A 15152-nucleotide genomic window follows, 5' to 3' on the forward strand; every position below is an offset into this window, starting at 1 on the left:
GAAAGAGATGCTTAGGTTGTTCTTAAATTTCCTCTATTGAGGGTTTGTTGTTCCCTTTTTATATACCTTTAATTATAAAGGAAAAAAAGAGAAAATTATGTATTATAAAAAGGCAAATGGTCACAATTTCAAAGATAAAAATCTAAATAGAATTTTAGATATCACTGTTTAATATTTTCAACTAGTTAATATATAGAGATAATCATCCAACAATTTAAAACTAGTTATTGTTGAAATTTTGTCGTCTTTACAATTTAATGTCGGTTGGATTAAGAGCATGCAGAAAAGTATGGACGAGCCGTACACATGGATATTATCAAGGATTATTCAATATTTCTCATACGTAGAAGGGGAAAACAGCACTAGTGTTCCAAATTTCCAAACAACAAAGGATATTATCAAAGGTTGCTGCAGATGTGAAAACAAATTAATATTAGCCTCATGCTTTTGATCATTCAAATGCTATATCCTTACTAAATTCAAATTTTAATTGCGTATCAACATTGGAAATCCGAGTCTTGTACTGCCACGACATCATTTTGCTGGAATATCATTGATCTTACAACGCCGTGCAGAGTTGTATGAACATGAACAATTTGCATGAAGAGAGCGATACAACAATGACGTATAGTGATACATATTCTCATTAACACTTGGAAACTCATATAATTATAAAAAACAAGTTCATTTATTTATTAGATTCCAACAAAAAGATCGCAAGAATCAACTTACGTTTAATTTTATAACCATTAAAATATCACAATAATTTTTTATACACCAAATTTTGAATACTTAATTAAATATTCATATGATCTATTTTCATATGTTTAAATATTTATTTTTAATTTAATTATTCAATCACATAATTACATATTACTTAAATATATAATTGAATACTTAACTCTTGAGGGCTCATGATTTTATTGATACTCATATTATACCTGGAATAATTAATATTAAACTAGTGTGGAAGAACTGGAATGCTTTGTTCATTCTTGAAGAAGTTATCAGGATCAACCTTAGTCTTAATCTTCACCAACCGCTCGAAATTACCCTTGAAATACTTGATTCCATAAACTCTTCCTTCCAAGTAGCTCCCATTTCCATTGTGATTGATCCCCAAATCAATATCTCTATAATTCAGAAACGCCTGCCTCGGATTCTTGGACACAAATGGAGTCATGTGATTATAAAGCTCTCGAATCAACCCCAAATAAAAGTTTGCCGCCTCAGTCCCCGATTCATTCCAGTCCACTAAGTACTGAATCTTCCATAAGTTTCCAGCTCTATGCGGAAATGGCGTCGCCGTCGCGGCAATCTCCTCCATTCGACCCCCGTAAGGATTGAATGTCAGCATTGGCGTCTCTAGTTCAATCATTTTCTTCCATATTCCTTCCAGGCCGTCTTTAGGAATCGGCTTCCTCACATAATCCGACTTTCTCTTCAGGAAACTCAGCGCCGGCGCACGATTTAGTAAAACATTTGTTGATGTTCCGGAGGGAAAACCTCTCCAGAAAACAACTGATTCAAGCCAGCTCGATTCGACGCAGTCAGACTGAGTTAACCCCAGTTGAGGAAAGCTCTTTTCCATGATTGAAAGAAGTTTCTCAGAGCCACCGAGATAAAAACCCCAGAAGTTTCCCCTCACAGTCTTATTAACCACGTCTAATGTGAGTCGGACGAAGAGCTCTTTAGGAAGTTTGTACGCGACATGTTGCCATTGATCCACAATCTCAGTTAGATTGTGTGATTCTAAAGTTCTTCTAACCAGAAACGAAGTCACTGTTTCTGGAACTGGAACAAGATTGATTTTATAAGCAATAATGGCTCCGAAACTGGCTCCTCCTCCTCCTCTGATAGCCCAAAACAAATCTTCCCCCATGGATTTTCTATCCAGAAGCCTTCCATCAGCATCAACAAGCCTTGCATCGACGATATTATCGACAGTGAGCCCGTATTTTCTCATCATGTTACCATATCCTCCGCCGCTCATGTGTCCACCAACACCCACTGTGGGACAAATCCCGGCCGGGAAGCCATGAGTTTTACTTTTCTCCGCAATTTTATAATAAACTTCTCCAAGAATCGCCCCCGCCTGAACCCAGGCAGTGTTGGTTTCAATGTCAACATCAACAGCGCGAAGATTAAACATGTCAAGGACGAAGAAAGGGACTTGGGAGACATAAGATAAGCCCTCGTAGTCGTGGCCGCCGCTTCTGATTTTCATCTGCAGGCCATGTTTCCGGGCACAAATAACCGCAACCTGGACGTGGGATTCATGCAATGCAGTGATGATGAGGAAAGGTTTGGGAGTTGAAGTTGAGTTGAAACGGAGATTCCGAATGTAAGATTGCAATATGGAGGAGGAGGAGGTATTTTGTGGGATGAAAATGGCGGGGGAGATTGGATGGGAAGGCTGAGAATGGTTGAAAAGACAATGGAGGAAGTTTTCATGGACAGAATCAGAAGTTGCTCGCCATGAAAAAGATGAAAAGAGAATGAGAATTATCGAAAATAATGAAAGTTTCGGAGTATTTGTAAAATTTTTCATTGTAGATATTATGCATGGGTGTTTTGTTCATGGGTTCTTGTCTTGTATATATAGGCTGCGTATGGTTCATATATTGTACTTTTCTTTTGGTTTGACCGTGAATAAATCATATTAGCACATTCACGTTATATATTAAAAAATTAATAAATTAATTATAATTTTGATAATTATTTATTAATATTTTAGGATAACATTAAAATTAAAATATACTTATTTTGAGTTATTGAAATAATTAATATTATATATTTTAGTATTCTTTTACTATACTTATTTATATATAATAATTATTTATATTTATTAATTTTCATTAAATATAATAGTAATTTATGCATTAATCTGATAGTATGGTAATCTTTTATTTTTGTGAAAAAATATTACTTAAATCAAATACATCCTAGAGTTACGAGAAATAATGTATTAGAATTGACAAAATTTAACGCGATCTATTAACCCCGATACGGCATGATACAAAAATAATTAGATTAATGTTACGATTTTTTCACATGAATAATAGTTCAAGTTAGGTTATGGTTGGCCCTTAAAAAGTTGAATCAAGTTTAGATTGATACAAGACCAACTCGAATTAATTTGAACTAACCCAAATATTTTGAACAAATTATTGCATAACATGATATCATGAAAAAATCTCCAATACTATTTATTTTCTTTATTTGACAGAAAAAGTTTAAATATATAATCTATATTTTCTAATTCAAATCAACAAAGAAGTTGATATTGCATCACTAAACATCAAATCTGCATCATTCATTCATTGCTTGAAATATTGTATAGGTTAGCTAGATGTTTATTATTTTTTTGATAAATTTTGGATATCTACATGGAGGAGTTACTCTTAGGGTTTTTGCCAAAATCTTATCATCATTCTACTAGAGACATTCATTCTAATTTAATAACTTGTAAAAACTATTTGTAGTTTTTTTTCTTTGGTTTATTATAGATACTACTAAATTAAACTAATTATATTTGGTGTATTATATTTATTTACTTATTAATGATATTAATATTTGTAACACTTACCTTCATCATATATAATAAAAATTAAATTTCTTAAATGTTTGATAAGTCTTACTAGTCTCATTAATTATCAATTACATTAATGATAGACTTATTTGAATACTTAATTATAATATTCTATTTTTATCCTTACAATTGTCATATAAAGAGACAATAAGTAAATTATTAGTATTAACTTAAAATAGAATATTTTTGTTTTGACCAAATATAGTTTCATGTCAAAATGTAATAAATTGAGTGATTCTTTGACATTTGATAAAATGTATTATTTCGTAATAAATTATGTCGTTACATATTGTGTTATAATATAACTTTACTTTTTACATAGTTTAAGTTAATTTGGGTCAAGTCAGGTTAACTTGTAAATATTTGGAATCAATTTAAGATTGAAAGATTTTGATACGATTTTGTTTCTGAGTTAAGGAGCAAAGTTTTCAATCTAAAAACTAAACTGACACGTCATAAATATGATCTAATAACATGAATTATTAAGTCTATTATATATATTCAATTTTAACTATTAATTAAATACTCCTATACTATATTATTATATGATTAAATTAAATTAAATTATTAATTTAAAAATTATTTAATCAAATATAATATATTATTTTAAATATTCAGAATTGATTACCCGGAATTTTATCTTGTAGCTGTTTGATGTTGCATTTTAATAATAATACGGAAACTACGAAATGTCTAATGAATATCCGCCCAAACTACGAAAGACGGCGCAAGTCATCTCCGCCCAAATTGACCAAGAAATGTCTAATGAATATCTGTCTACAAACTACGAAGAGCCGTATTTTATTAGTCTTTGACATCGTGCAACATGTGATAATCAAATATTATATTATATTTAAATGCAATTTAAATTTAATTCATTAACCTTGAGCTGACATTGAATTTATGCTTTTAAATTTAAACTATTCTCGAATTAGAATTTTCTTCAAATTTAATTTAGATTAAATTCAATTCTACACAATAGTCAATATTTTTATTATTGGAAGTTACAAATATAATCTTATACCTTAATTAATGTTATTAGTATATAATAAACTTGATAATTCATATCATTGAGCTGTGTTCATATCATATCAAATAGTCTAAACCCTAACCCGATTTGAAATAGAATCGTATTAAATTTTTTTTAACCTAAAACGGTATTGAAATATTTTTTAGTTGACTTAAGTCTAATTAACCCAAACTATATAATAAACAAAATCGTGTCAAAATATTACATATGATGAACGATTTATTATGAAACAATACACTTTGTCAAATTTCAAAGAATAACATGATTTGTTACAAAATAATACACGAATTGATATTTTATCAAAATAAAACTACTTTATTTCAAATTAATATTAATAGTTTGCGTATTATCTTTTTATATGATCAACTATAGGGATAAAATAACAAAATATCATAATAGAAACCCTAAATAAGTCTATAACTTTAGCTTCAAAATTATACGATTGATACCCAATGAATTTAATGATTAATTGTCAAATATTTAAGAAATTTAATTTCAATCCATTTGATGAATGTGATTGTCATAAATATAAAAATAAGTCAATATATATGAATATGACACATCTAATGTAATAATTTCAACAAAAAAACTACAAATATGTTTTTTACAAGTCTACAAAAAAGTTATTAAATTAAAATGAATGTCTTTAGGTAATGCTAATTTAGTATTTGGTAATACAATATTGATTTTTTTGTTGATTCGAATTAGAGAATAAAGATTTTGTGGATTGATATTCTTTCTATCAAATTAAGAAAATAAAAATATTGGAGATTTTTTACTGTTATGATGTTATGTAATATTTTATTTAAAATTTTCAGAATAGTTTGAGTGAATTCGGGTTCACTTCATATCAATTTGAACACGATCTAACTTTATGGAACTCAACCCGAATCTAACTCAAACTATTTTTCATGTTGAAAATCAAAACACTAACCCAATTTTTTCATGGCGTATCATATCAGGTTAACGAATCATATCAAATTTTGTTAGGTTTAACATATAATAAAACTATGCATACTTATAATGAACACTAATTTGAGTATCAATAATAATGTATCATCGTGATTGGGTACTTATTAAACAACAAAAATATGTGTACATATTTTGAATACACAAAATGAGTATATAAATAATATGTTATTATATAATTAGGTGATTTTAAATTAAAAATAAAATAATACTTTATATAATAACATATTATTTATATATTTATTTTATATATTTAAAATATATATATATATATATATATAATATTACTCATTATAATATCGAATCAAATGATAATAACTCTAAAATTAAAGAAATGCTTACCAGAAGGAGAAGAAGACGCAGAAATACTAACGGGAAATGAGAAATAAAAAAGAATAAATAAAAAAATATTGTGGATTGAAAAAAATTATATATTTTAAATATTTTTTATTTTTTTTAGTTTGTGTTAATTAAATGTCAGTGCATGTGTTAATTAAATATTTTTTATCATATTTTTTTTAGTAATATGATAAAAACGTACACAAAAGAACAATTTCAACTTTCACTATTTTTTTCCAACTTTACATACAAACATGAAAAGTAACCACTTTTTGAGATAATATTATATATGGTGTTTTCAATGGGTCCATCTTTATGTATGTAAATTAATTATATAGTTATATTCATATATATATGTTATGTGATAGTATCTAATTTAATGATTTTATAGTGAAAAATAAAATAAATAATTATATTATCTAATTATAAAAAATCACTTCAATTTATATAAATAAGTTATAGATAATTTTTATTTTATTTTAAATTATTATTGAGAAATATATACAAATTAATTATACAATCATATTCATGTATACATTCTGCAGTAAGATCTGATTTAATAATTTTGAAATAAAAAAATCATATTACTTAATTATAAAATATTATTTTAATTTATATAAATAAATTATTGTTTCTCCATATAATTTCATTTTATTTTAAAATTGCTATCAACAGAAAAATAAATTCGGTTATTGATGTAACCACAAGTTAGAAATGTGTAAGCTTTTATCAAAAGAAAAATAAAGTCGGTTAATTATATATGTTGGTTTTTATTTGACCAAGAAATATAATATAATCTTAACCTGGATTTTGATTTGATTCTCATCTCATATTAGGGCACATGCATGAATAATATTTATGTGGTCAATTGTTCAATATAGAAAATGTAATCTTTTCATTCCACCGAAAATAAGAAGAAATCCATCAAATAGCTTCGACTTGCATCATGTATGACTACACGTATGGGATGCAAATCGCATATGGTAAAATTTTATAAAAAATCAATGAAATTCATGTTCAATTTTTCTATTGTTAGATTCTAATCCTCTTTAATCACAATAACACTTATACAATTAAACGAAATCATAATCTATTTCACAAATAAATTGTAGAACAAAAAATCTTTAAATGTATATCTCTAACATCTCCCTTATCAATACAAATACAAGTAAATTTTTACATCCGTTAAACAATAAAAGATGGAAATAAACAATGCACTACCTTTTTATCAATTAATTACACAACCTTTAAATCATGTAAATAATATTGGTGTTCTAAGACATATCTTATTTACATTAACTTTTAAAATATATAGTACATATAAGAGCTATATATGGTTGGATGTGATACAGTATAATATATGGTTAAAGTTATGAGTTTTATGTGATACAGTATAATTTACAATAGAATATATGATATTATATCTATTTGCATGAGTTGTGTATATCACCTTCTCTCAAGTCTTATAGATTTTTGCAAAAACTGTTAACTTGTCCGTTAATAGTTGAAATCTAGTTTTGGACATCGACTTAGTGAGAACATTTGCAATTTGGTGGAGGAAAAATATCACAACTTGAGGAGCCCTTGTTAGACTTGATTTATAGCAAAATGAAAGTCCATCTCAAAGTGCTTAGACTCTGAATGGAAAATAAGATTCAAGGTGAGATATGTAATCGATAAATTATCACACTAAATAATAAGAGCCGATGTAATAGGAAAACCAATTTCATGAAGAAGAGATTTGAACCATATAATTTCCAAGGCACATGTTGCAACTGCCTCATACTTAACCTTTGTTGAGGACCAAGCAACTATTTGTTGTTTCTAACAACTCCATGAAATTAAATTAGAGCCGAAGTAAATTACAAACCCAGTGGTACTTTTCTATCATCTAGATTGTCACCCCAGTTGGCATCACAATAACCAACAAGATCAAAATTGCTTAGTGTACAAAGAAGCAAGCAATGATCGATAATGTCATGTAAATAATGCAAGATTTTCCTAACACCTTGCTTGTGAGATTTACAAGGCCGATGCATGTATTATGCCATTGGATTAACAGAGAAGGCAATTTTAGGTCTTTGATACATAAGCATTGCAAGCTATCAACCATTTACTGATACAATGTTGGATCATCAAAGGCTTCAAAATCTTTATGAGCAAATTTAATGGTAGAACATGAAGGAGTAAAAACAAATTTGGCAATGCTCATGTTGGCTTTACTAAGAAGATCTTTAATGTATTTCTCTTAAGATAACAAAAGCCCATGGTACAACCAACTAGCCTCAACACCAAGAAAATAATTCAACAAACGAAGGTCTTTAAGAGCAATGTCTTGTTGAAGCTGCTTGATGACATGAGACTGATAAAATGGAATTTCTACCAGTGAGAATAAGATCATCCACATAGATGAGACAATATGTCATATTGTGCCTTTGTCTATAGCAGTAAAGTGAAGTATCAACTTTGGAACTAATGAAGCAAAACCGGTGTAAGAAAGTGGTAATATAGGACAACCATGCCCTTGGTTATTGTTTAAGGCCATAAAGAGACTTGTGGAAGCAGCAGACATGATAATGTTTTAGTGGATTAACATAGCCTTGAGGTTGCACCATGTATATGGTTTCATCAAGTTGACCATGTAAAAAAGAGTTAGAAACATCTAACTGCATGATATTCTAGCCAATGGATATTGCAAGTGAGAGAATGAGTTGGATTATGGATGGCTTAATTACCAGACTAAATGTCTCAAAGTAGTTGATACCATGCCCTTGATGAAACCCTTTTGCAACAAGTTGTGCCTTATAACGATTAATAGTACCATCAGGATTCTTCTTAGCTTGAAACACCTATTTGTTGACAACTATATTAAATGCTTCCTCTTAAAGGACCAAGTCTTATGTGCCTTGGGGATAAAAAAATTTCAATTTCTTTACTCATTGCATCATGCCAGATTTTGTGTTTGAAAGCTTTGGTGATTCAAGTATAACCATGCCAGTGGTGAAAGACTTGATGGGCTTAGATTATGGCGATCAAAGGCTTGGGGCAATGTTAGAGTGTGGTGTTTGTTATAGGCAAAGGGAAATTAAAAGGACTAATTGAAGGTAGACTGATTTAATTGGGAATGGTTGAGTTGTTGATTTTATCGCCACTATCAGTTGATCCTTTGAATGGAAATACTGGTTCATCAAAGAGAACATGTTGTGAGTAGTAGATTTCGTTATCAAAAGTGTCAAAACAAAGATATCTCTTATAAACTTTACTATAAACAAGAAAAACACTATTTGGAATGAGGAGATAATTTGTTTGTGGTATATAGACGCATTCAAGGGTAACAAGCACAACCAAAGATTTTAGCTTCTGCATAATTTGATTTTTCATGAAATAATTTTTGGTATAAAGAAAGTTAACCAAGATGTGGTATGGGAAGATGATTTATAGTGTAAACGGTTGTTTCAAAATCATAGTTCTAGAATTGCATTGGCAAATTAATATGATTTAAAAGTGCAAGACTAGTTTAAAGGAGCGAAAACATTAAAATTAGAGGATTAGAAAAGTAATTTAAAGGATTTATTGATGCTACAAACATGACAATGAATATTGATATTATTAACAAAATTAATATTAGAGTGTCGTAAGACGTGTTTACCAGTTAGGATTGAAGCATGCCCAAGGCACACATGCCAGACTGACAAGACAAAAGAAAAGGCTTTGTGACCACTAGAAAAAGACTGAAACAACTCTAATGAAAAAGAATATAACCCCTTGTCACTCAAGCCTTTGTATAGGATTGCTCGAAATGTCGAATCCTTAATAAAAAAATAGTTAAGAAAAAATTCATGAGAAACACAGTTAGTATGGGTAAATGCATTTACAAAAAGTAAATTTTGACAAGCAAATGAAATATAAAGAATATCTTGAAAAAAATAGGGCTTGGAATTAAGAGAGAATGCATTAGAACCAATATGAGTGATTAGAAGTGTTTTACTACTGCTAATAAAACGTTTTTTAGTCTAGTATTCTTAGATTAATGGCTAGATTTTCCATGTTATTGGTTAAGTGATGAGTGACATCAGAATCAATAACCCATGGTTTGTAGACAGTGGAAGACGTGGTGAGGTCGAGTTGTAGTTTAAAAATGTATTAGAAGCATGGGTATCTTGTATGCATAGGGAAGGACATCGTTTTGAAACATGTTCAACACCATCACAATTATAGCACATGAGCGAAAAATCATGGTAAGCACTGCCACCTGAAAACTAATTGGAAAAATTGAATGGGCATACCAAATGAGGATCGACCCTTATAAACTTGTCTATATGAGATTTGCTTATTGTGTCCATAACCTCTATCTCTATTATTGGACTGACAAGAAATGTGTTGAGCTGAAGGAATGATGTTAGATTGCATAGTCTTTCACCAATTAAGATTCTTCACTTAGTAACAAACCGTAGAGATCATTGAAGGATACAACAGTAAGATGCAACTCAACATTGAGAACAAATAGATGATATGTTGGTCTAAGGCCTGATAATCTCACATTAATAAAGTCTTTGTCATCTACTGAATGATTGAGGGCATGCAATTGATTGAAAAGAGTTTTAGGCCATCGTATATACTTTAGAATAGGAACATTGTCTTAGCGAAGACTATTCACTTGAGTCTTCAATTGTAACACCTATGCTCTAGAGCTAGATGCATATGTTTGTGTAAGTTTTTCTAAAGCCTCCCTTGCTAAGGAAATGACAACAACCTAAGGAAAAACTATTTCAAAGAGAATAAGTTGATTATCCAGCTCAAAACAAGTTGATCTTGGTTGAATCATGATGTGTAGACGGGATTGACTTCTGTCTCATTATTTAATTTTGGTGGTGGAGATTAACTGTTGTCAATATGGTGAGCCAAGTGATTTCCATGAACAAAGGCAAGAGTTAAGTCTACCATAATAGGTAATTAGAGAAGGTTAGGTTCAGGGGTAAAAGGTGAGTTATATCTAGAAGAGGAGTAAAAGGTGTGAAAGAATTTGCTATATTCCTGATTAACCTACTGTCAACCGTGGAAACAAAAAAGAAAGAAAGTTGTTAAGCCTTGAAAGGTTTTGATACCATGTAAATAATATTTGCACTCCAAGACATATCTTATTTACATTAACTTTTGAAATATATAGTACACACAATAGTTATATATGGTTGGATGTGATACAGTATAATATATTGTCAAAGGTATGAGTTGTATGTAATATAGTATTTTTCTGCATTAGTTGTGCGTATCAAATCAGTGGTGAGATGTATGACATGTGCAACAAGAACCTTGTATGCATAGTATATACGGGTTTTTAAATAAGTCAAATGACCTTAAAGGGAATTTTATATACAAGTGTAATCTTTTCTACCTTTAATCAATTGACTGCAAAGGTTAAAATCCTCTATTCAAACTTAATTAATTTGAACCAAATTTAATCAAATAACTTAAACTGAATTCAACCTTATTTATAAACCTCATCTAACTAGTATGGATAATAATACAAAGTCCACTTCTATTAACTCTATTTTGTAAACCCCGCTCTAGTTAGTAATGATTCATAATTTTATAATAATTAATAAATAATGAAAATATAAAAATCAAAATATTAATAAACCCTAATGCTAGTGTCCAAATTTATCATATAAAGCGCAATAAACCAAATTTTACTATTTCTAAATGTCAAAGAAATTTGCTTTCTACCTCAAACCTAAAGTGGTCAACTTTAAATTTGAATTAAATGTTTGTGGAGTCATAGTCTCTTGACACATACATTTTGCCTAATATTAACGTTTTATTTCTTGACAGTCTTTACAAAACCTTAAACCCTAAATTGTGTATCAACTCTGTGGTAAGATAGGGCATGCCATCTTATAATGTTATCACACATTTGATATCACTTTCTTAGATAACCCATATATTACCCCAAGGCAACATTCTATTGCTAATACTGTTCCAAGCACAACATACTTGCCTACATACTCTCTTACAACCAAATAACCTTCAATGAATACATAAAATCACTCTTCATAGTATAACCAACCTAATCCACAAGGCTTTGTCTCACAACAAACATATCACCACAACTAGCAAAACACCCTTTACACTCCCTAAGTAAACACATCACCCTATACCCCTCAGTTGCCTTAAGTACCTTTATTAAATAGCATGTCCTACACTTAATACTATGGACAAAATTCAAGAACTAGTCTAAAAGCTTTATAGGCCAAGACATGACGTGGTATATGGATTTAGGAGCCTTAGACCATGTCACTCACATGGTGGATCAACTTGTTGTCAAAAAAATGTATGTGGGAAATCAACATCTACATGTGGGAAGTGGTGAGTGTTTAAGGATTTCTCATAAAGGTTCAAAATTTATACCTACTTCATATTCCAATAGATTTCTACATCTTAAAAAAGTATTATTGGTAACTAGAATAACTAAAAACTTGCATATAAAAATTTACTAAAGATAATAATGTCATTATTGAGTTCCTAAGTGATTGTTGCTTTGTTGAGGATAAGGATATCAGGATTATGCTGCTAGAAATGACACTTAAAAATAGGTTATATCAATTGTAATTTCTTGTTGATAAGTACGATATAGTAAATTTTCAAATTAATGATGTATTTTATTTGTTTTTTGACAAAACTGAGAATTTTATTGTTAACAAAGCATATGAAAATTTGGTTTCGAATCATGATAAAATTGTTGAATTACATACAAGTTATTTTACAAGTTAATAAAATTGCTATTATGTTAGGCATAAAAGATTCAATCATCCATGGGAGAAAACTATGAAATATGTTTTAAAACTTTGAATCTTAAGTTTTATTTGTTTGATCTCTTTTTCTATGAGAATTGACACTTTAGGAAACACAAGCATAGTATTTTCTTGTTTCTAACACTAGAGTATCAAAATTCTTAGAATTAGTTCATAGTAATTTGTGGGGACCAACTTCCATAATATCTAGAGAGGGATTTAAATATTATTTGCACTTTCTAGATGTTTATACCAAGTTTATCTAACTATTTCCCTTAGGAAATAAAGTTGAGGTAGTGTATGTTTTTAGACAGTTTCATAAGTTTGTAAGGAAGCAACTTAAAAAAAAACTTAAAACCAAACAAATTGATTGAGAAGGTAAGTATAGAACATTTGTTCCATAATTTCAAGATAATGAGATCAATTTTGGATTTTCATATTCACATACTTACCAACAAAATGAACGCAAATATAGGCATAAAGTAAAGTTGGGACTAGTGTTATTATCTCAAGCTAGTATGCCTTTAGGTTGTTAGTGGGAGTCTTTCCAAACTACTATTTTTCTAAAAAATAGAATACCAACTCTTGTCGTAGGAAATAACAATCCTTATCAATTGTTGTTTCATAAATTTTGTGACTATTCATTTCAAAATGTGTGTAGTTGTGTTTGCTACCCTTTCCTTCAACCATACAATAAACGCAAATTTGATTATCATACTAAAAATGTGTCTTTTTAGGTTATAATTAATTCACAAAGGGTACAAATGTTTAAGTAAGTTTGGGGGAGTTTAAATTTCAGTATCAGGAAAGTTTAATGAGACAGATTTCCCTTTTCAAACATATAAAAAGTTTCTTAACCTTTTCAAATCTGCTTCTACATAGGTAAATTCTTTTTCAACACTTACTTTTACCTACCACCGTGTTAAGTGATCTTGTTCTTGAAGTTAGTTTTGGTTCTATAGCTTAGACAAACTCAAACATTAGACACCCCTTAAATGTTAATCCTGGCCATATAAGTCCGTTACCACACACAAACACTACACCATTTGTTTCAAATTTCATCTTTAAATCCACAAACCTTTCGCCCTTGCCAAACATTTTCCCTTCTTCTCAGCACAATCCTAAAAAATGTCCAAGTTATCCATTGTGTTGTCTTGTCTACCACTAAAGCTAAGTATATAATTGCAATTGAAACAGGTAAAGAGATGCTTTGGAATTGGTTGGGTTTGAATCAAGATGAGTATATGGTTGATTATAATAGTCAGAGTGCTTTGGATTTGAGCAAGAATGTTACATACCATAGTCAAACCAAATATATTGATGTGAGATACCATTGGATTTGTGAAGTAGTGAACAATCGAGAGACTTTATTGAAAATGTTCACACTGATAAAAATCCAGTTGACATGTTGACTAAAATAATGACCTAGGACAAATACCAATTCTACACTAAAAAGTCGGGACAAAGCTCCAAGTGATGTTGATGAGCTAACACTCTTCTATGTGTTAGAGGGGAAGATTGTTAGCTTAATAGGCCTGAAGGTCTAACCCATATTATTAAACAATAATAATAAATTTACATTGATGCCCTCATTATAATGATATGTAAATATGTCTCTTTTAGGTTTTTTATGGTGACACTGAGACAAAGCAGGAATAACATATTAGAGATTTTTTTTTTCTTACCTATATAGATCAAAGATAGAAAATGTTAAATTTTTCCCTTTAATTCATCACTGGATATTATCAAGATCACTAGGGTTTATTTCAAGAATTATTTGAAGGTTTATTTTTCTTGTATTGATCCATAATCACAGAGTATTATGGAATTTTGGCTAGGGAAATAATTTGGGTACACATTTCTTTATTGTTGATGTCAAGTTCACAGAAACTAAAGAATGATTGTACTTGTTTTTCTTGAATAGTAGATTTTATTCAAAATTTGGCCTGTGGTTTTTTCCCTTCCACAGTGGAAAGTTTTCCACATAAATCCTATATTCTTGTTTGTGGTTGATTTGTTTTATTTCCTGCATGCAATTGATATTTCCTATGATTAACTGACTTAATTAATTTGCACAATCAGATATAAGGTTTGTGGTCCCAAAACAAATGACAGTATTTGAAGTTGCTATACATGTGAAACAAATATTAGCTTAATGTTTTCTATCATTCTAGTGCTTTATTCTTACTAAATTCATATAATAATTACATATCACCCTCAAAAAAACAATTGCTACATTATAAAATATTAAAAGTTTAACTTGTTAGCTAGTAATAGAAAGGAGTAAAAAGAATTTTGAAACAATTATGTTTATATAATTTTATAGTTCAAGGAAGATAGTGTTATGTAGTTTATGTGTTTAGAGTATAGGAGTATTAGAGTTAATGGAAGAGTTGTGTGATTGAAGTTAAAAAGTAAGGAGTTGTAGTTAAGG

General features: G+C 29.6%; 1 protein-coding gene across 1 annotated transcript; it reads right to left on the reverse strand.

Moving 5' to 3' along the window:
• Window positions 1-889: 889 nt before the first annotated feature.
• LOC123227369 (berberine bridge enzyme-like 8) lies at window positions 890-2551 on the reverse strand. Its single transcript, XM_044652142.1, has one exon. The coding sequence runs from the start codon at window positions 2549-2551 to the stop codon at window positions 962-964; it is 1590 nt and encodes a 529-aa protein (XP_044508077.1). The 3' UTR covers window positions 890-961.
• Window positions 2552-15152: the final 12601 nt, after the last annotated feature.

The sequence above is a fragment of the Mangifera indica genome, chromosome 10 (genome assembly GCF_011075055.1).
Source record: "Mangifera indica cultivar Alphonso chromosome 10, CATAS_Mindica_2.1, whole genome shotgun sequence".
Taxonomy (NCBI): Eukaryota; Viridiplantae; Streptophyta; class Magnoliopsida; order Sapindales; family Anacardiaceae; genus Mangifera; species Mangifera indica.